Source organism: Indicator indicator, chromosome 30 (assembly GCF_027791375.1).
Source record: "Indicator indicator isolate 239-I01 chromosome 30, UM_Iind_1.1, whole genome shotgun sequence".
Lineage (NCBI taxonomy): Eukaryota > Metazoa > Chordata > Aves > Piciformes > Indicatoridae > Indicator > Indicator indicator.
Genome location: NC_072039.1, coordinates 5,282,450 through 5,304,723, shown reverse-complemented (window position 1 = coordinate 5,304,723; position 22,274 = coordinate 5,282,450). Strand labels below are relative to the sequence as shown.

Genomic DNA, 22,274 nt, shown 5'->3' with positions numbered 1-22,274 from the left:
TCAAGCCCCCCTGCCAGAGCAGGACCATGCTCTCATTCCCAACACTGGATGCCAGCCCACAGCAAAGCTAGGATCCTTGTGGTTCACTCTGTCTCTTGAGGCTTCCTAGGACAACGAATCAGATATTTAGTTAGTTATTATTAATTTTTTTTACTCCATATACCCTTTTCCCCACCAATTCCCACACGCTGAGCTGTTCCCCAGCAGCCCATGTGCCATGTATAAAAGCAAGATCATCCCACTCAGGATTATGTGTAATGGTTTGAGAAATCCACTGGATCTGTCATGCTTTCAGTGTGGCAAACAACCTTTAACTCAAAAATCTCTCCTTCGTTTTGAAAACCTGGGGGACAGGATGAAACAACACACTGCTCGGAGCAGGTGGCACTTGTTTCGAGGAGGAAAACAAGGGAACAAGACACATTTCTGCCTGGGCAGGGAAAGACAAGTGATAAGTGTGGGCAGTAGGAGGCTGGAGATGACTCGTGGCCAAAGCTGCTTATGTTTCTATTTGTGGAGAGCGCAGGGAAGCTTGCAGGTACTGGAGATACCTACTCTGTGTTTGGGTTTGTCACATCAAGCAGTGTTTAGCTGCACATGTAGCACTCCTAGCCGGAGCAGAGCTGGCAGCCAGGGATTTCTCTTTGGTTTGAGTCATTGACACCCAGTTTTTCAGGAGCTGCTCCGCTGATCCCTGTCCTCAGTGCAGCCTCTGCACCCGCTCAGCAGTGCTGGCTCTGTCCTCCAGCCTCTGCCCACACCAGGGGTGTTTCTCAAGGCCTGGATTGTGTTACCACATTCCTGCTGTCACGTGGATCACATGGGTTTAAGGGCCATGGAAGCCTGTCTTGGGAGCCTCTTATCAGACGTGATTTTCCTGCTGTGCTATGGTGGGTTAAGCAGCAGCTGTACAGATCCCTGTGTCCAGACATGGGAGTACCCTGTGCTCATCCATCCTGATGGAAAATGCCCTGGCCTTGGCTTGAAGGGCTTTGGGAAGGGACCTGCTTCTAATCCCCCCATACAGTGGTTCACAGGGCTAAAGGGAACATCCCCATCAGGGAATTAGTCATCAGGGAGATACACCTCAGCCTGTCACCTGCTTGCACCCTCCTTCAACCCTATCCCACATCCTGAGAGACAACATTCCCTACAGCTTGGAGAACACCCAGGGAGCTCTCACCCTGCCAAAGCTCTAAGACAAGCTGCCAGGTGGCCTGTGGCTACTCACTGAGCCTAGAACACAGTGCCTGGGGGCTGGGAATTGGGCACCAAGCAGAGGGGAGACCTCATTTTCGCTACATCTACCTGAAAGGAGGCTGGCATGAATTTGGGGTCAGTCTCTTCTCCCTAGTTTATCAAGTAATAAAACAAGAGGAAATGACCTGAAATTGTGCCAGGGGAGGTTTAGGTTTGTCATGAGGAAGATTTTCTTTCCCGCAAGAGTGGCCAGGCATTGGACCAGGCTTCCAAGGGAGGTCATCATCCCCGGAGGTGTCTAAAAAACCCACACAGACGTGGCACTTCGGGACATAGTTCAATGGCCACGGGGATGTTACGTCAACAGTTGGACCTGATGATCTTAGAGGTCGTTTCCAACGGAAGCAATTCCATGATTTCATGGCTAAGGGCTATAGTACGGCCATGGGCACAGTGCAAGGGTTGTTGGGAGCGTTGCTCCCCGGAGGCTCTGGCTTGCAGAGTCCTCCTGCCCTGCTTGGGGCTGCAGGGGAAGCTAAGGCCCAGAGGGAACGACACAAAAGGGGGGTGACCGAGGCGGGTGCTGCCCTTACCGAGGGGACACCATAGGTCCCTGCCGCCCCATGGGGAATCCACACTTCGCGGCGCATCCCCCGCGCCCCAAACACCCGACGGGGCGCCCCTGCGCCGCAGCGCCTCCTACAGATGTCGTGGACTGATCTGCGCCACCCGTTTGTCCAATCAGAGCCGGAGTTGAGCTGTCAGCGCTGGTTCTCTCTGTCAATCGAAAGTAGCAAAGGGCGGGACCGGAGAAAGCCGAGCACCCCACCGGAAGCGTATTCCGGACACAACTTCCACTGTCGTCCCTCTTTGGTTCCGCCTTCCACCCCTCCTCCGCGTTCTGATGGGCTGCGCCTGCTGTCTCCGAGGCACCCCGAAAGCTGATTGGACAGCCGCCCTGCCCGTGCGCCTCGCTCACATCCGGGCCTCTGAGGCGCGGAGGCAACGGCACTGGGCCGCCATTGTGTTGGGGGAGCGCGGGGCTTCGTGGCAGCCGGTGAGGGCGGACGAGGGGCGATGGGGATCCGGGGCGGGTGGGGAATGCCTGTGGGGACGGCGCAGGGGAGGTCGGGGGTGGTCCTGTCCGCGCCCTGAACCCTTCTCCGCCCCTTCAGGTGCGTCGCCATGGCTGCCGTCTTCCCGTACCGCGGCGGCTGCGCCCCGGTGCCCAACCCGCTGGCGCCGTTGCCCGACTACATGTCTGAGGAGAAGCTGCAGGAAAAAGGTGGGTAGGGCTGTCCCTTTCACAGTCCCATCTTCCCGAGCGGGTCCAGGCCTGACGCCGCTGCCTCTTTTCTGTGCCCGCAGCCCGCAAGTGGCAGCAGCTGCAGGCCAAGCGCTATGCAGAGAAAAGAAAATTCGGCTTCGTGGACGCGCAGAAAGAGGACATGCCCCCCGAACACGTCCGGAAGATCATCCGCGACCACGGTGACATGACCAACAGGAAATTCCGTCATGACAAGCGCGTCTACCTGGGGTGAGGGAGCCCCCCACTATGTGACAGAGAGCTCAGCTGAGTCCTCTTCTGCTACCCTGTCAAAGCTCCTCGTTGATCGTTGAAGGGAGAGCCCCTTCTCCAAACAGCTTTCCGTATCGATTGTGCATAAAAACCATCAGAGTAGCTCAGTTGAGGATGGGATGACCAGTTTCACAAGGGCAGCAGTGCAGAAGAGGATAAACAAAGGAAGTTGTGTTGAATTTATGAGAATTATTCTGGATAACACTTTGTCTTAGAAGTGGAGCCAGCATGTGTTTTGTTGCAAGATTAAAAAATATTACAAATGCTTCTTTGCTGTTTGGTTTCAGAGAGCCATCAGTGCAGCTCCAGATGCATTGCAGTAATTGACAGCTACCCAGAAAAACTCCACAAACTCATTCGAAATTTTTCTGTTTCATTTGTAGTATTTAATGCATGACAGTCTCTCAGAAACCAAAACACTAGAAAAAAATTTGGTGGTGAGATGCATAAAGCACAAAGGTAGAATAGGAAGTTCATGGATTCATCACTGGAGGCCTTTATCAACAGGTTAGGTGAGCAGTTTTCAGGAGTGAAAGGTGTAGAGCTAATTGGGCTGGTGTCAGGTGGGTGGCTGTTCTCTTGACATCCCTTCCAACTCTTGGTTTTCCTTGATTTGTGATTGCAGTGCTCTGAAGTACATGCCTCATGCTGTTCTGAAGCTCTTGGAGAACATGCCCATGCCCTGGGAGCAAATCAGAGATGTTCCAGTTTTGTACCATATCACAGGCGCCATCTCCTTTGTGAATGAGATCCCCTGGGTCATAGAGCCAGTGTACATTGCTCAGTGGGGGTAAGTGCCTTCTTCCTTCACCCTGCTGGGAACTTGTAGGCAAACATTTGTGCATCCACAGTAAAAGTGGCATTTAATGGTCTCCGTTTCTGCCAGGTCGATGTGGATTATGATGAGGCGAGAGAAGAGGGATCGGCGTCACTTCAAGAGGATGAGGTTCCCCCCATTTGATGATGAAGAACCTCCTCTGGATTATGCTGATAACATCCTGGATGTGGAGCCCCTGGAAGCCATTCAGCTTGAGCTGGATCCAGAGGAGGATGCCCCTGTACTGGACTGGTTCTATGACCACCAGCCACTGAAGGACAACAGGAAGTATGTGCCCCTCTGATGGCTCACTGGGAGAGGGGAAAAATAAATGCACTGCATAAATTACCTACGTATAGCAGCATATAACCCTTGGTTGTGTTGTTCTGGGCTGTGTGGGATGTTGGTAGTGGGGACAAAAACCTTCTCTCAAGGATGAGAGGGAGAACCTGATCATGGTAAATTCTGCCTTTTGTCTTCAGCATCCAGCCAGGGCAAACAAGGCCTTCCTGTCTAGTAGGTTGTTGCCCAGCTAACTGCTAAAACTCTGATGTTACTTATGCTATAAAGATGACAGCCTGGATTGTCAGGTTGAAATTTGAATGGACATTTGCTAAGAGTTCACAGATGTTGTGTTTCAGTTTGCATATAGAGGAAGAGAGGAGCTGGTGTAATTGGTAATTTTCTGGGTGGATGCAGACCATAGTTTTTCTGTCTAGAGGGGCACATGTGTTTGGCTGTCCTTGATGTTTTCAACGAACAATGGGTGCTGAAAGGTGTTTGATTATTTTTGCTCCTTTGGTAAAGGCCCAGTTGCCTTCTGGCTGTGTACTGAGTGCCTGTGCCTTGTTCTTTTGCAGGTATGTGAATGGTTCCACCTACCAGCGCTGGCAGTTCACCCTGCCAATGATGTCCACGCTGTACCGACTGGCCAACCAGCTGCTCACTGACCTCGTGGATGACAACTATTTCTATTTATTTGACCTGAAGGCCTTCTTTACTTCCAAGGCACTGAACATGGCTATTCCTGGAGGTCCCAAGTTTGAGCCTCTTGTTAGAGACATCAACCTTCAGTAAGTGTTGTGTTTGGGAGGAAAAGTTAAGTGGTTATCTGGGAAAAGAGCTGGGAAGGTTGGTTCATATGTTATCAGGTGTCTTGTCTTGGGTGAGCTGTTCCTGTGTGTTCGCTCACTTGAGCATTAAGTCTGTGATGTGCTTGCTGCTTTGGATACTGAATGGTTGTTAGTGTGAAGAGAAGGCTAAAAGAAAAGTCCTGATATCATGTCTTGCATCAGAAATGTTTGCCTTTCTGTCCCCCTGAGCATTCCTACAACAATTTCTTCTTGTCTCATTTGAGGGATGAAGACTGGAATGAATTTAATGACATCAACAAGATTATCATCAGGCAACCCATCAGGACAGAGTACAAAATTGCTTTCCCATACCTGTACAATAACCTGCCACACCATGTCCACCTGACCTGGTAAGCGCAGCAGCCTCAGGAGCAGGGACAGAGGAGGGGAAAGCTGTTGGGATCCTCCAATGCATATTTGTCTTGTAGGTATCACACCCCAAACGTCGTTTTCATTAAAACAGAGGATCCTGATCTCCCAGCTTTCTACTTCGATCCACTGATCAACCCTATTTCACACAGACATTCTGTCAAGGTGAGTCACTGTCCAGGAGAGCCCTACACGGGGAGTTGGTGGGGCTTTGTTTGCAGCCCTTGCCTCTGATAGTGGCACCCATAGGTATTTCAAGAGAAAGCAATAGCCCTTTCACAAACAAAAAAACCCCATAATTGTCACTTGTAGAGTTGCACAAAGCTGTCTCCTTTGGTTTCTAGGATAAATCCCAGTACATAATTAATGGTGTCATTGCGGTCTCTGATAGATTCTTTACCTTTTTGGTTTCCTTTCATGGAGCTGCTGTCTCCCTTACCTCCATAGGACCTAGCTCAGGGTCTAGCAGCCAAAGTTAGGGCTTAGGCCCCCTGGGGCCTTGTGAAGTGCTGCTTGTTTCTCTTATATTCAATGCTTTCACGCTTCTGCCTTGACAGCAGAGAACTGCTTGTCACTCAGTTAAATCTGAAAACTCAGCTGAAGCAACCAGGAAGCAAATGTTGTGTGGTGTTCCTGCATTTCAGAGCCAGGAACCGCTGCCTGATGATGATGAGGAGTTTGAGTTGCCAGAGTTTGTGGAACCTTTCCTGAAGGATACCCCACTCTACACAGATAACACAGCCAATGGCATTGCTCTGCTGTGGGCCCCACGACCCTTCAACTTGAGGTCTGGGAGGACTCGGAGAGCTCTTGATATTCCACTGGTTAAGAACTGGTGAGTTCTTTCCTAAGGGAAGGAATGTTTTATCATGACACTTACTATAATATGGTGACTGGTGATTTAAGACAGTTTCTAGAGACTTGTCCCTGGTTTCTAGAGATTTTGGGAGAGGTTGTTCTCTAAGGAATGTGAGTTAACCTGAAAAATTGAAGTCCAGTTTATCCCTAGGTATCGTGAGCACTGCCCAGCAGGCCAGCCAGTGAAAGTGAGAGTCTCCTACCAGAAGCTACTGAAATACTATGTTCTAAATGCACTCAAGCACAGACCCCCCAAGGCCCAGAAGAAGAGGTAGGTGGGGTCTGCTCAGTGGGAACTGCTGGTCTGTGTGAGGGACTCACCTGATGATGCTCTTTGCTCTCTCCAGGTACCTCTTCCGCTCCTTCAAAGCTACAAAGTTTTTCCAGTCGACGAAGCTGGACTGGGTGGAAGTTGGCCTGCAGGTGTGTCGCCAGGGCTACAATATGCTGAACTTGCTGATCCACAGAAAGAACCTGAACTACCTTCACTTGGATTACAACTTCAACCTGAAGCCTGTGAAGACCCTCACCACCAAGGTATTGGTCCACGTGTTATTTCACTCCAAAGTGAAGTGTGCTTGCAAATTGCTAAGTAGCTGTTGTGGTTAGACAGGCCACAGTGCCTCAACTGGTCAGTTGCTGTACAGATGGGCTGGACTGGAGCTGTTTCACTCTTGTATAACATGGTTACCTAAATTCTGGATTTTTGTCCCTTCCAGGAAAGGAAAAAATCTCGTTTTGGTAATGCTTTCCATCTGTGCCGAGAGGTTCTGCGGCTGACAAAGCTGGTGGTGGACAGCCACGTCCAATACAGACTTGGAAATGTGGATGCCTTCCAGGTGGGCTCATTTTTTTTTTTTTTTTTTTTTTACTTATTCTTTGAAAGGTGAGGAGGGGAGGTTGAGAGGAGGAGTCAAACATCTGGGTAGGCTTATGTAAGATGCTTCAGGGTAGGGATGCTCAAAGTAGGATGCTCCAAGGAGGTGTTCAAGGCCAGGCTGAATGAGGCCTAGAGCAACCTGATGTAGTGGAAGGTGTCTAGGTTGGAACTAGATGATCTTGGTCCCTTCCAATGCAAACCATTCTATGAAAACGCTGCAGTGTTGTGGAGAAGAAGGAGAACCATGGAAGCATTCAGCATGGTGTGAAATTCTGCTTTCACCCTAGCTGATAAGAATCGATCATTACAGGAGTCAATGTCAGGAGCTTTATCTGGCCTAATATGCTCTGCCCCTGGCTGTAAAACAAACCTGGCTTCTTGAGGCAGTGTATGTGGTGTTTATTGTCCTCTCTGACTGTGCTCCCTGTGTCCAAGTTGGCAGATGGCTTGCAGTACATCTTTGCCCATGTGGGTCAGCTGACAGGAATGTACCGATACAAGTACAAACTGATGAGGCAGATTCGTATGTGCAAGGACCTGAAACATCTCATCTACTACAGGTTTAACACAGTAAGTTCTACCTTTTCACGTGATGGTGGCCCCACATAAACTGAGCAACAAAGGAGGAGTTCTGGAGTGTCAGTAAATGACCTGATACTACCATGTCTCTCTTCTTCCAGGGGCCTGTGGGCAAAGGTCCTGGCTGTGGCTTCTGGGCTCCAGGATGGAGAGTGTGGCTGTTCTTCATGAGGGGCATCACACCACTGCTGGAACGCTGGCTGGGGAATCTGCTGGCCAGGCAGTTTGAAGGTCAGTACACTCTCTCAGTTTTGGCTGTAGGAAGAGAGTGTGTTAAAGATTAATGCTGATTACTTGCCAGCTGGAAATCCAGTTTTCTGTTCCTAGTGTGGTGGTCTGTATCCATGCTCCGTGTCGATACCAAGGGCTAGTGACTCATTCAGAGCTCTTTAAGAGACCAGTGTCCCCAGGATAAGTTCCATATGGAAGTGGGATTCCCTGCCCCATAGCGCTGTGGGGTCCATAACCCCACAGAATCATCTATTCCAAGCACATCACTGATGTGGTAGTGTAATTTCTGCAGACATCCTGCACCCCCATACACTCCTGTAGTGGAAAGAAGAGGAGCAGTGGCACTGGTCACTGGCAGTGACACTCTGACAGCGTCAGAGCTGCTGAAGTACTTTGCTTCTTCCAGGCCGCCACTCAAAGGGTGTAGCAAAGACTGTCACAAAGCAGCGTGTGGAGTCTCACTTTGACCTGGAGCTGAGGGCAGCTGTTATGCATGACATCCTGGACATGATGCCAGAAGGAATCAAACAGAACAAAGCCAGAACCATCCTGCAGCATCTGAGCGAGGCTTGGCGGTGCTGGAAAGCCAACATCCCCTGGAAGGTGAGTCTCTCACACGGCCTTTTGCTTCGATTTTAACACCTCCCAGGTGGAGCTGCTCTTGTTGAAGATTCCTACTCCTGTTTTCCTCAAGTTCCGGTTCCTTCCCAGGTGCCAGGGCTGCCAACTCCTATCGAGAACATGATCCTGAGGTATGTGAAGGCAAAAGCTGACTGGTGGACCAACACAGCTCACTACAACAGGGAGCGGATCCGCCGGGGTGCCACTGTAGACAAAACTGTCTGCAAGAAGAACCTGGGCCGGCTGACCAGACTCTACTTAAAAGCTGAGCAGGAACGACAACATAATTACCTGAAGGTAATTCTGTCCAGCCTGAAGTTGCCCAAATTGGTGCTGTTTTCATAGGGAGGCTTTCACTGACTAATAGTGGTGGTGTGGTTCTGCAGGACGGGCCTTATATCACTGCAGAAGAGGCTGTTGCTGTGTACACCACCACAGTGCACTGGCTGGAGAGCAGGAGGTTCTCACCCATTCCTTTCCCCCCGCTGTCCTACAAGCATGACACCAAATTGCTCATATTAGCCCTGGAGAGGCTTAAGGAAGCTTACAGGTAAGCAATGGGAAGCAGTGGTGTTCTGCAGGGGCAGATACATGCACTGGGAAAGGCTCCTGAAGCTTTATTCCCTGTTACTCATGGAACTGAGTGATTAAATTTCCCCCAGTGAGCTGGTAAAGGCTGTAGGTTATAATTCTGCCAAGATTGACTGGGGGTTCTTCATGGACTCTGCCACTTGGGGCAAAATCAGTGCTGTGCTCCTCAGCTTGGGGATGTGGATTGAGAGGAATCTAACAGATCTAGATCTGCTTGGTCAAATAATGGCTTTGAGTAGTTTCATGCAGTGGCTGTTAGTTTGTTCATGCTTAGGTGCATGAGCTGTTCTTTCTGGCTTTCAGTGTGAAATCCCGCCTGAATCAGTCGCAGAGAGAGGAGCTGGGCTTGATTGAACAGGCTTATGATAACCCCCATGAAGCTCTGTCCAGAATCAAACGACACCTTTTAACTCAGCGAGCCTTCAAGGAGGTAGGTGTGCTGGTGAATGCCACGTGGTGCACTAGGAACTAAACGGCCCTAAGACTTTCTGTTCTCTGTCAACCATAAGCCTCAGTTTTGCCTCTTCTTTTTCAGGTGGGTATTGAGTTCATGGATCTCTATAGCCACTTAGTTCCTGTTTATGACGTTGAGCCCTTGGAGAAAATCACAGATGCTTACTTGGATCAGTACTTGTGGTATGAAGCCGATAAGCGAAGGCTCTTCCCTCCGTGGATCAAACCTGCTGACACTGAACCTCCTCCACTGTTGGTGTACAAGTGGTGCCAAGGTTAGTGATTGCAATCAGAGACTGTATTTTGTAGGTAAGTACACATGTGTACATACTGGAGGAGGAGAACTTCCACAGCATTGGTGGTTGGTGACATACTTCTTTTCCCATTTCTGGGTAGAGTGGAAGGACCAGAGGCTGATAAATCAGGGATTACAGGAATAGGAGCCCTTGGCTTGACTTCCTGTGCCCAGAAGGATGCTTTTGCATTCTGATGTGGCAGATAGTGTGACAAGCTTGTTTGTCTCCTCAGGCATTAACAATCTGCAAGATGTTTGGGAAACAAGTGAAGGTGAATGCAACGTGATGCTGGAGTCACGGTTTGAGAAGATGTATGAGAAGATTGACCTGACCTTGCTCAACAGGCTGCTGCGTCTTATTGTTGATCACAACATTGCTGACTACATGACAGCCAAGAACAACGTGGTGATCAACTACAAGGTGATAATTTCTAGCAGCAAAGGGCTGTGGTTTTTGGACCCCTGGAGGAGGAAGGGACACAAGACTTGCCAGAGAAAGAAGTGATGAGGGGAAAACCTTTCTAGGTCCTGCTAAAGAGCACCTGCTCAGGTCAGAGGTCTCTGATGTGCCGTGCCAGGTTGTCACTCTTCCCTTTCATTTCCTCAGGACATGAATCACACAAACTCATATGGGATTATTCGTGGGCTGCAGTTCGCTTCCTTCATTGTCCAGTACTATGGGCTTGTGATGGACTTGCTGGTGCTGGGTCTGCACCGTGCCAGTGAGATGGCTGGGCCTCCCCAGATGCCAAATGACTTCCTGAGCTTCCAAGACATTGCCACCGAGGTGGCCCATCCCATCCGCCTCTTCTGCAGATACATCGACCGTATCCACATCTTCTTCAGGTGAGACCTTTAGGGCCCTGCTTTCCTCAGGTGAGCTCTAGTTCTGGCATTTTGCAGCAGATACTGTGAAGGTGGGAATTAGTGTGCTCCTATTCCAGGTTTTGGTTCCTGATCTTTCTCAGCAAAGGGAATGTTTGAACTGACAGACTTCCCAGAACATGCCTCCTCTGGCTTTTTCACTTCAGTGCCAATGAAACTGAAGTTGTCTTCAGTGTGAGGATGCAGGGATTGGATAGTTGCCCTCAAATATTATATGGCTATCATCCATAGATTCATAGAATCCATAGATTCATAGAATAGTTTGGGTTGGGAGAGAACTTAAAGATCATCTAGTTGTAACGCCCATGCCATTGGCAGGGACACCTTGCACTAGACCAGGTTGCTCAAGGCCTCAACCAACACCTCCAGGGAGGGGGCATCCACGACCTCCCTGGGCAAGTCCTTACCTGTCTGGACAGACTGGTGTTCTGAAAAGTTGGTGGTGTAACTCCAGAGCCACTTCTGTGCGTTTGCAGGTTTACAGCAGATGAGGCCAGAGACTTGATTCAGCGATACCTGACGGAGCATCCGGATCCCAACAACGAGAACATCGTCGGCTACAACAACAAGAAGTGCTGGCCCCGGGATGCTCGGATGCGCCTCATGAAGCATGATGTGAACCTGTGAGTGCTGCAACCTGGAAAACTAGCTGTAATTAATAACCATTAGTGACTGATGGGTGCTCAGGAAGATAAGTAAGAAGAGATGAGGGGTCTGCGCTGTAACTCTGACAGCGTGTGGTGGGTTTAGGGGCTGCAGAGCCAGGAGAGCACTGAGAACTTGCTCAGTCTGCATTTTTGCTTCACTAACAGCCAGCCTGTCACTGTGCACATCTTGTTTCCCAGTGGTCGTGCTGTGTTCTGGGACATCAAGAACCGCCTGCCCCGGTCAGTCACCACGGTGCAGTGGGAGAACAGCTTCGTGTCGGTGTACAGCAAGGACAACCCCAACCTCCTGTTCAACATGTGTGGCTTCGAGTGCCGCATCCTGCCCAAGTGCCGCACCAGCTACGAGGAGTTCACCCACAAGGATGGTGTCTGGAACCTACAGAATGAGGTGGGAGGAGGGTTTAACAGGGTGGGAGAGCAGATCCTGGCATCACAGCAGAGCTTATAGCTGGGTTTGTTCAGCCTTGAGAAGGCTTAGGGGGAGACCTTATTACCATATACCAGTACCTAGAGGTTGGCTACGGAGAGTATGGAGACTCCTTTTTTTTAAGGAGTCACTTGGAAAAGAGAAGGGGTGGTGGGTACAAGTTATTCCTGGGGTGGTTCCAATTGGACTCCAGAAGAAAATGTTTCACCATGAGAACAGTCAGACATTGGAATCATCTCCCAGGGGAAGTGGTGGATGCCCCTATGTTGGACAGTTTTAAGGCTCAGCTTGACAGGTGCTGGGCCAGCTCATTTCCACTAGGCTGTTACCTAGAAAGGTTGGAGCAGATGATCCTCAGGGCCCCTTCCAACCTGGCATTCTGTGATTCTGTGAACAGCACATTTGCCAGCTCTGTCACTCAGATGGGCTCAGTATGAACACTTTCCTTGCTGGGAGGGTGGGAACTCCTTGTCTGGGCATGCTGCTGAAGCTGTAGAGCTGCTCTTCATCCTCTTATCTTCCTGTGTTGCATGAATGCCTGATGGCAAGAGCTTGTCTGACTGGGTCTGTATTGGAGATGGGGCCCCCAGGAAGGGGCTGATGTTCCTGTGCTCTTGCAGGTCACCAAGGAGCGCACAGCTCAGTGCTTCCTGCGTGTGGATGATGAGTCTATGCAGAGATTCCACAACAGAGTTAGGCAGATCCTCATGGCATCTGGCTCCACAACCTTCACTAAGGTGAGGTGGCAAGATGATGTGTGACAGAGCTTTCTGCAGGTGTTTGGAGAACAGGCTGAGAATCGATCCTTTGCTTTCCTTTCTAGATTGTCAATAAATGGAATACAGCTCTGATTGGCTTGATGACATACTTCAGGGAAGCTGTCGTGAATACTCAGGAGCTGCTTGATCTGCTGGTGAAATGTGAGAACAAAATCCAGACTCGAATCAAGATTGGTCTGAATTCCAAAATGCCCAGCCGTTTCCCACCTGTGGTGTTTTACACCCCTAAAGAGCTGGGGGGCCTGGGCATGCTCTCCATGGGCCACGTTCTCATCCCACAGTCTGACCTGAGGTGAGTTGTGCTGCTCTGACAGCTGCAGTGGTGATCTGTTAGATGCTCTTTCCCATAAAAACAGCTGAGAATGCTGAATTCTGCCGAGTTACAGCAACTTGTTGCCTCTACGGCAGGTTGTGACAGCATGACCTATGAAATCCTGTCTTCCCCACCTCACTCTTACACCTCTTTGCTCCAGGTGGTCCAAGCAGACAGATGTTGGCATCACTCACTTCCGCTCAGGCATGAGTCACGAGGAGGACCAGCTCATCCCAAATCTGTATCGTTACATCCAGCCCTGGGAGAGCGAATTCATCGACTCGCAGAGGGTGTGGGCAGAGTACGCCCTGAAGCGACAGGAGGCCATAGCCCAGAACAGGTCTGTTCTTGTCTCGGGGTGAGCACAGGCTGTGCTGTGAAGTTTTGCACTCTCTCAAGGTTCTGGAGACTACTGTCCTACCTCTGGAGGAGGTGTGGGCTGTGCAGGCCAAAAGGGCAGCCATGGCACAGCTGAAGGGAAATGGTGGTGCCAGGAAAAGCTGACATCAGACCCAGTTGCAGTTAGTTCTGCACACTTACAAGGCCAGGCTTTTTCTTTTGGTTGTTTGATATCAACCTCAAAGGAAGTTCTCCTTCCCCTCTACTCTGCCCTAGTGAGACCGAATCTTGAGTATTGTGTCCAGTTCTGGGCTCCCCACTTCACAAGAGTGTCCAAAGGAGGGCTGTGAGGATGACTAAGGGACTGGAACATCTGCTGTAAAACTGAGAGATAAGCAAGTGTGGGGATTCTGTTTCTGCAGGCGTCTGACGCTGGAGGATCTGGAGGACTCGTGGGACAGGGGCATTCCTCGTATCAACACCCTTTTCCAGAAGGACAGGCATACCCTGGCTTATGATAAGGGATGGAGAGTCAGGACTGACTTCAAACAGTATCAGGTACTGACTAGGAATTTCTCTGGCTGAGTGTGAGGTTCACCTGCACATTCCAGACGATGCCCTTTCACCTTGCATCACTGCAGGTGCTCCTCCTCGTCTGTCTGGTGCAGGGAGAGCTTAGATCCATGTGCTGAGTCTAGGAGAGGTTGCTGAGAACCAAATTCTCCAAAATGTGTAGCTATCCATTTCTGGAGCATTTTGATAGATTGGGAACACCAGACCTAGTGCAGCTATGAAAGAAATACATTCTGGCAGGGGTAAAAAAAAGGTCCCAAAATAAATATTTCAAAGTCTTGTGTTTTAATAACAGTAGAAAATTGTCTTATTTAAAGCCTGTGATGGTAGCTCTGGAGAAGGGCACTCCCTAAAAGATACAAACATCTCCTTATATTCCATCCAGCAGTACTACCCTGCTTGCACAGGAGTTATGACTGAACTCATGTTGTACCTGAACTGTGTCCTCCAAGTCTGAGGGCATGAAGCTCTTTCACTTACTTGCTGACACCATCATCATCATTGCATCCTACAATGAGTGCAGCCAGGTTAAATGATGTGAGTACACAGCTGCTCATTCCTGTGCTGTTGTCTCCAGGTGCTGAAACAGAACCCTTTCTGGTGGACACATCAGCGCCACGATGGGAAACTCTGGAACCTGAACAACTACCGCACAGATATGATCCAGGCCCTTGGGGGAGTGGAAGGCATCCTGGAGCACACTCTCTTTAAAGGCACTTACTTCCCAACATGGGAGGGTCTCTTCTGGTAAGAGGAGCCTTGATGTTACCTTCTCTTGCAAACTGGAGCTTAGTGGTGCACCAGGAGTCCTCAGCTCAGCCTGCCCTGATCTTGTTGAGGCTTTGCTGTTTTGCAGTCATTACTTGAGCACCCTGTGGGGATCAGTTGTGAGGGCACCTGGGATTGGGCTGTAGCTGAAGTTCAGCATGCAGATCCATGGAAGTTTCTTTGCATGAAACAACCTTTGCACGAATGCAACACCCTGTGTGTGCTCCCTGCCTCTATTCCATGTGCCACACGGCAGTCAGTAGAGATGAGGGACATCTTAAACGATTGGCTGTCTGCCCCTTTCTAGGGAGAAGGCCAGTGGTTTTGAGGAGTCCATGAAGTGGAAGAAGCTGACAAATGCCCAGAGATCGGGTTTGAACCAAATTCCAAACAGAAGATTCACCCTGTGGTGGTCTCCTACCATTAACAGAGCCAATGTAAGTACCTCAAGTTTGTACCTTCCACAAAATGAGAGCAGTTGATCAGCCTGGTTCTTCAGAACCTCTCATGAACTAAACCTCCTTAGCAGTAGCTGTTCTTTTTTCTGACCTGGGTCAGTTGTGCTGCTGCTGCTGCCTGTTCTCACAGCTGCTTTTCCTTTGCAGGTGTATGTTGGGTTTCAGGTGCAGCTGGATTTGACAGGCATCTTTATGCACGGCAAGATCCCCACGCTGAAGATTTCTCTCATTCAGATTTTCCGAGCTCACTTGTGGCAAAAGATCCACGAGAGCATTGTGATGGATTTGTGTCAGGTTTGTGTCTGTGCAGTGCACACATGCTCCCCGTGCACCGTCTCCTGGTGGCAGCAGAGATTGTCCCAGGGATTGTAGCAGAGCTGCAGTTTGACAGAGGAGGGAAGGAGATGGGATTTTCCTGGCTGCCTGTTGTAGCTCTGTGTTGAGGATAGAGTCTTTAGCTGGGTTGGTTGGATACAGCTTGTCTTTGCCTTTTATCCAGGTGTTTGATCAAGAGCTGGATGCTTTGGAGATTGAGACAGTGCAGAAGGAGACAATCCATCCCAGGAAGTCATATAAGATGAATTCCTCCTGTGCAGATATCCTCCTCTTTGCTTCCTACAAGTGGAATGTGTCACGTCCATCACTGCTTGCAGATTCCAAGTGAGTCTTTCTCTTTTCCCCTCCTTAGTCTTGCTCCAGAGCAGAGCTGCTCAGTTTGTCATCCCAGGCCAAAGCCTGGGCTCTTGGGCTCTTGGGGCTGGTTTTCTTTGGTGTCACACAACACAGGGCTTGTTCCGGAGATGGTTGCAGCACCTCCTGCCTTCTGCAGAACATGAGGACTGCCTTTGCTCCTGTTCTCCCCTCCAATTGACTTTTCCCCTGAGCCAGAGCTCAGGAGCTCCAAAAGGTTCTTCAGGAAGCCCCACAAAGCTCTGCTGCTATCTAGGACCAGAATGTGGAGTGAATTGGACACTCTGCACTGGTGCTGTGTTCAGTTCAACTGAATCCTCACCAGACAGTCCCTAGGGGAGATGACACTCATGACTCCACAGCAGAGCAGTAACTGTGCTGCTTTGTTTAAACCTGCAGCTGAGCCCCAATGGCTGAGGGCTTCTCTTCACAGCTTCTGCACTCAGCTGCTGTGTCAAGAGAGCAGCAGAGGCCCTTCTCAGGATGATGCATAAACAGTAACCGGCTTCAGCATTCACACTGGGTGGCAGTAACTCTGTCAAAGACATGCAACAGCTGCAGGAGGGTTTAGTTGAAGATGAAGTTGTTCTGGCTTGCTTTCTCCTCAGAGATGTGATGGACAGCACCACCACTCAGAAGTACTGGATAGACATCCAGCTGCGCTGGGGAGATTACGACTCCCACGACATCGAGCGCTATGCCAGAGCCAAGTTCCTGGACTACACCACGGACAACATGAGCATCTACCCTTCCCCCACTGGTGTGCTCATTGCCATTGATCTGGCCTACAACTTGCACAGGTGAGAGCTGCACCTTCTGCACTTCAGCTCTCCGGTTGGGAGTTCATGGCTGTGTCTTGGTGCATTTCCAAATGGGGTTGTGTTGCAGGCCAAGGGGATGAGGGGAGAAGGCAGAAGCTGCAGGTAGGCAGTGAATAGGATGAGGCAGCTTGGCAGTCCTTTGGGGTTGCCTGGTGTCTGCTCATTCAATAATTAATGGTTCAGTTCTCCCAGCTCACTAATCATTTCTGTCAGACTGTTCTTGGAGCTGAAGGACAGGCCTTGTTTCAAGGTCCCCTACAAGTGAAGACAACTGCTCTTCACTGAAAAACTAGAGGGAAAGTCCTAGCAAGCAAAGTTTTGCTCCAGTGTGCTTACTGGAGAGGATGGAGCTTTTCTGGGGCTGCAGTGTGTGTGTGCTGTGGGTTGCTACTGAGAGGTAGTGTAGGGTGAACAGCTCCCAATGGCATCACAAGAAAAATCACAGCGTAGGCAGCAGCAGGCAGAAAGGCACCTGCTACAACTTGTGCATGGCTGTTGTCACCTCATCTCAGAGCTGATGGTGACAACCAAGTATTGTGCTTGTTTTCTTCTTCAGTGCTTATGGGAACTGGTTCCCAGGGAGCAAACCTCTGATCCAGCAGGCTATGGCCAAAATCATGAAGGCAAACCCTGCGCTGTATGTGTTGAGAGAACGAATCCGCAAGGGCCTGCAGCTGTACTCGTCTGAGCCCACAGAACCATACCTCTCCTCCCAGAACTATGGAGAGCTCTTCTCCAACCAGATCATCTGGTTTGTGGATGACACCAATGTGTACAGAGTGACTATTCACAAGGTGAGGCCACAGGTGTATCTGCAGGGGGAAAGGGCAGGGACTGGAGGTGCCCTGTGCTCGGGGTGGCTGTGTGATGGAAATCTAGGCATCTTGGTCACACTGCGAGGTGGCTGTTGTCAGGGTGTGGGCAGGCTCTGTGTATCTCCCTGTACTTTCCACTTCTGATTGGGTTTTTTTTTGTTTGTTTTGGGTTTTTTTAGACTTTTGAAGGGAATTTGACCACAAAGCCCATCAATGGAGCCATTTTCATCTTCAATCCCAGAACTGGCCAGCTCTTCCTGAAGATCATCCATACCTCTGTGTGGGCAGGACAGAAGCGTCTAGGACAGGTGGGATCTGGCTACGTGCTGTGCTTTGGGCTGTGAGCTGAGGGTGGGCTTTGACTGCTTGGGACATTCATTTGAGCAGAAAACATCATGAAGGTCTTCATCTTCCTTCCTCTTAACAAGTTTGGAGCTCCACGTTCCCGTGCCTAACTTGTGCTCAGGCAAGCATGAGCATTGGGTATGAAAGTGAAGGGGTGCAGGCAGTGTGAGGTTTTGGTGTCTCTGAAGTGTAAATAGCTCAGATCTTCAAGCAGGGCTTGAGGAGCAGTTGCAGTTAGAGCAATCATGCTTGGCTGTGGGAGGAGGACTCTCAGATGGCAGAGCCAGAGAGATGGTGCAGTCAGCTGCTTTTTCTGAGCCAGTCAGGAGCCACTCATCTCCAGGAATGGAGGCTGCCCTCTGATCAGTAAGAAGGAAGTCCTGGGTCTTGCCACTGCTCTGAAACAAGCCATGAGTTCCAGTCGTATTTTTAGGATTTGGTTTGAGTCTCTTTTGACTCCCAAAGGCATGGGGAAGCTGCTGTTAGCTGAGAGATTTCTTTAACCCTGCTGTCATTTTGTAGCTGGCCAAGTGGAAGACAGCTGAAGAAGTGGCTGCTTTGATTCGGTCTCTTCCTGTGGAGGAACAGCCTAAGCAGATCATAGTGACACGGAAGGGCATGTTGGACCCACTTGAGGTAATAATGCAGATACTGCTCCATGGAGACATTGTAAAATCTTTGGGAGATTGCAGAACAGGTCCTGGATTCTGTGAAGGACTCGATCTAGACTAATGTTGTGCAGTAGTTGTGAGCTAATTCTGCTTCTTGATAAACTCCAGGTGCACTTGCTGGATTTCCCTAATATTGTGATCAAAGGCTCAGAGCTGCAGCTGCCCTTCCAGGCCTGTCTGAAAGTGGAAAAGTTTGGTGATCTCATCCTGAAGGCTACTGAACCCCAGATGGTTCTCTTCAATCTCTATGATGACTGGCTGAAAACCATCTCCTCCTACACGGTGAGCACAGCACACCCAGCTGCAGTTTGCTTTGCCACCGATGGATTGGGCAGGAGCCAAGGCATCAGAGATCCCTCACAGTTAGTTGCTTGGGATCACCTGGCTCTGAGTCTACCTGGATTTTCTTTCACATTGCATGGGAGATGCCAGTAGAATCAATGTCACTGTACCCAGGGCCTTGTTGATTGGGTTTCCTTCTTTCTAACCACATCTTTTTTCCTTCTCCAAGGCATTCTCTCGTCTGATTCTGATTCTCCGGGCGCTGCATGTGAATAACGACCGAGCCAAAGTTATTCTGAAGCCAGACAAGACAACCATAACAGAGCCTCACCACATCTGGCCAACCCTGACAGATGAGGAGTGGATCAAGGTGGAGGTGCAGCTGAAGGATCTCATCCTTGCTGACTATGGCAAGAAGAACAAGTAAGCCACTGCCCAGCTGCTGTTTTTCCTTCCCCCTCTGAAGACACTGTGACCAGAGTGCTCCTTGTGGAGAGTAGAAGACTTCCAAGGACCTTTGGCCACAGGCTGTCAGCTTCGAGAGGAAAATGTTACTATTGATTGCTTTCTAGTAAGGCAGATAAAAATACCTGTGCCAGACCTCCTCTGATCTGCACATCATGATTTAGTCCTTCCTCTTGTCTAAAAAGTATGGTTTTCTTTTTCTTAGTGTCCTGAGTGGATGTGGTTTCATTTTTCTGAGTGTCCTGAGCTTATGCCTTGGTGAGAAGGTCCAGGATGTATTTTGAAATCCCTGACTCGGGTGGATTTTCTCTTTCAGTGTGAACGTTGCATCCCTGACCCAGTCAGAGATCCGAGACATTATCCTGGGCATGGAGATCTCTGCCCCCTCTCAGCAGAGACAGCAGATTGCAGAAATTGAGAAGCAAACCAAGGAGCAGTCCCAGCTGACAGCCACGCAGACCCGCACCGTCAACAAGCATGGGGATGAGATCATCACCTCTACAACCAGCAACTATGAAACCCAGACCTTCTCCTCCAAGACCGAGTGGCGAGTCAGGTAGGAGAGCAGGCAGGGCTGGCAGGGGGTGGAACAGGTCAGAGTGCTCAGGAAGGGATGGGTGGCTCTAGACAGGTGGAGGCTGGCCTCTTCTCCCAGGTAAGCAGCACCAGAACAAGAGGACAACAGTCTCAAGCTGTGCAGGAGGAAGTTTAGGCTTGATCTTAGAAGTTCTTCACAGAAAGAGAGATTGCCCATGGGAGTGGGCTGCCCAGGGAGGTGGTGGGGTCAGTGTCCCTAGAGGTGTTTAAGAAGTGACTGGATGAGGCACTTAGTGGCGTGGTCTAGTTGATTAGATCGGGTTGGGTGATTGGTCTGACTTGATAATCTTGGAGGTCTCTTCCAATCTGGCTGATTCTGTGAAACTGTCCTTCTGTGTGCACCTTCTGAGAATGGCTTCCTCTTCACAGAGCCATTTCTGCTGCCAACCTCCACCTGCGAACAAACCACATCTACGTCTCCTCAGACGACATCAAGGAGACAGGCTACACCTACATCCTGCCCAAGAACGTCCTGAAGAAGTTCATCTGCATCTCAGACCTGCGGGCCCAGGTGAACCTGCCACAGCTGAACCCCTCTCTGCTGGGGCTCACACCAGTCCTGAGCAGAGCAGTCAGGAAGTAGTGGTAAAGGGCTGGGAGTTGGCTGCCATCCATGTGAAGCCCTCTATGCTTGAGTCACACTGGTAATGTGGCTGAGCACACAAGTTCTGACTACATCCTGATGTCTCCTTGAGGTCTGTCCTTGGGGGAAACTCCTCAATGAATGAAATTACGATGTTCTCCTCTGGTGAGAACTTGCTGGCCAAGAGATCCTCCTCTTGGGAGCTAAGGGCAGGGCCCACACACTCTCACACAGTTACAGGGAGGTCTCTTCTGGGCTTCTAAGGAAGGTATCTGTGTTCTTAGATTGCAGGGTACCTGTATGGAGTGAGCCCCCCTGATAACCCCCAAGTGAAGGAGATCAGGTGCATTGTGATGGTGCCTCAGTGGGGAACACACCAGACTGTGCATCTCCCTGGGCAGCTGCCACAGCATGAGTATCTCAAGGTGAGTTGGATTTCTGCTCCTGGTGTAGGTGGATGATCACCATCTGCAGTAATGGGGACTTAAGGTGGTGGAGCAGCTTCCTTTGGTCTGTTGAAGATGTTGGTCTTAAAGAGCTCGGCCCAAAGCCAGCCTGGTCTGGGGTCAGGGGGAAGGGAAGCCTTGCTTGAGATGGTCTTGTTTTAAATATCTTGCGTTTCTCTTTTGTCAGGAAATGGAACCTTTGGGGTGGATTCACACCCAACCAAATGAGTCCCCTCAGCTCTCACCACAGGATGTCACCACCCATGCCAAGGTCATGGCTGACAACCCCTCCTGGGATGGGGAGAAGACTATCATCATCACCTGCAGGTGAGAAGCCTGTGTGCCCTTGCTGCTGAGGGAGCCTGTGGCTGCAATGCCTGGGGACATGTTGAGGTCTCAAACTAAAAATGTGGCAGAAAGGGAGCATTTGCTCATCTCTGGTTTTCCTCCTCCACCCCAGATGAGTCTGACTTGCGCCATCTCTCTTTTCCTTCAGTTTCACACCAGGCTCTTGCACACTGACAGCCTACAAGCTGACCCCGAGCGGCTATGAGTGGGGCAGGCAGAACACGGACAAGGGGAACAACCCCAAGGGCTACCTCCCCTCCCACTATGAGAGGGTGCAGATGCTGCTCTCAGATCGCTTCCTTGGCTTCTTCATGGTCCCAGCACAGGGGTCCTGGAACTACAACTTCATGGGTGAGCAGGACAGGATGGGAGGGAATGTGAATGGCTTGGGGAGGAGAAGGAAATGGCTCCTCATGGGAGCGTTTCTTGCCTGTTCCAAAGGCTGAGCTTCCTCCGAGTGGCTGGCAGGGATTGCAGCATTGCAGTCTGACCTTTCCCTGGTACCAGCACTGGGATGTCAGTTCTCAATTTTTTTGTTTGTTTGCAAGAGAGCAAACTGGTAGAGAGCAGAAACAGTCATCTTGTCTTTCTGGGTTGTAGTGTCAGTCTATTGGCACTGGATAGTAATCCCTGTCAGGCAGGAGAGGTGACAATGGAATAGGGAAGAGAAGAGCTGTGTCTAGTATGGGAGTAACAGGAGGCCCTGGTGTGGTGGACCCCAGATAGCTGCAGGAGGGGTCAGGAGCTGGGGAGAGTGGCAGATAAAACACTTGACTAGCAGAAGAGGACTATGGGGGCATTACTCTGTAAGTCCCTACTGGAGAGAATCCAAAGGGTGATGATTCTGTGGGTTTAGAACTCTGTTCCTTCATGATCTGCTTAAGACTCACCTTGTCAGGGTTAGAAGGTTTCACCAAGCTCCTGATGAGTGGTGGAGGCAGGAGTGGCTCTCAGGTGTGTCATGGACTCTCTCTCTTCCAGGTGTTCGCCACGACCCTAACATGAAGTATGAGCTGCAGCTCGCCAACCCCAAGGAGTTCTACCACGAGGTCCATCGCCCTTCTCACTTCCTCAACTTCGCCCTGCTGCAGGAGGGGGAGGTCTACTCTGCCGACCGGGAGGATCTCTACGCTTAGTGCTGGGACCCTCTGCAGACCTAGTCCTGGTCCTTCACAGTGTCCTGCTCTTGCCCCCCACTCTTAGTACTGTTGATATTCAACAGCATGTGCGTGCCGCTGCCCTGGCCCCCTGCTCGCCCCCGTAGCCCCTCGGTGCGGTGTCAAGGTTGTTGTTGTGTCTTTAGCCTCAATAAATTTTGTACGAACGGGAACGCTGCCGGTGTAGGTCCCGCCTCGGGGAGGTGGGGGGAGGCGGGCCCGGACGGGGCGGGCCAGA

The 22,274-nt window shown here is 50.4% G+C and overlaps 1 protein-coding gene across 1 annotated transcript; it reads left to right on the top strand.

Annotated features, from left to right (window-relative positions):
* The first annotated feature begins 2,385 nt into the window (after window positions 1-2,385).
* PRPF8 (pre-mRNA processing factor 8) lies at window positions 2,386-22,198 on the top strand. Its single transcript, XM_054394490.1, has 42 exons — window positions 2,386-2,485; window positions 2,569-2,737; window positions 3,405-3,569; window positions 3,666-3,884; window positions 4,457-4,669; window positions 4,954-5,079; window positions 5,158-5,263; window positions 5,743-5,933; window positions 6,108-6,227; window positions 6,304-6,493; window positions 6,676-6,795; window positions 7,272-7,406; window positions 7,517-7,646; window positions 8,053-8,249; window positions 8,358-8,564; window positions 8,654-8,817; window positions 9,162-9,288; window positions 9,394-9,586; window positions 9,840-10,027; window positions 10,214-10,452; window positions 10,968-11,114; window positions 11,337-11,547; window positions 12,207-12,323; window positions 12,410-12,657; window positions 12,839-13,018; window positions 13,440-13,575; window positions 14,168-14,337; window positions 14,666-14,795; window positions 14,964-15,110; window positions 15,316-15,476; window positions 16,115-16,306; window positions 16,884-17,121; window positions 17,322-17,450; window positions 18,010-18,123; window positions 18,267-18,440; window positions 18,670-18,863; window positions 19,222-19,461; window positions 19,872-20,013; window positions 20,370-20,510; window positions 20,719-20,858; window positions 21,028-21,230; window positions 21,861-22,198. The coding sequence occupies exons 1-42, from the start codon at window positions 2,386-2,388 to the stop codon at window positions 22,013-22,015; spliced, it is 7,008 nt and encodes a 2,335-aa protein (XP_054250465.1). The 3' UTR covers window positions 22,016-22,198.
* The last annotated feature ends 76 nt before the right edge of the window (window positions 22,199-22,274 follow it).

Coding starts and splice junctions, on each gene's coding strand:
- PRPF8 (XM_054394490.1), top strand. CDS start 2,386: ATGGCTGCCGTCTTCCCGTACCGCGGCGGCTGCGCCCCGGTGCCCAAC. Junction 6,228..6,303: donor CCCAAGGCCCAGAAGAAGAG/GTAGGTGGGGTC, acceptor TGCTCTCTCCAG/GTACCTCTTCCGCTCCTTCA. Junction 11,548..12,206: donor TCTGGAACCTACAGAATGAG/GTGGGAGGAGGG, acceptor GTGCTCTTGCAG/GTCACCAAGGAGCGCACAGC.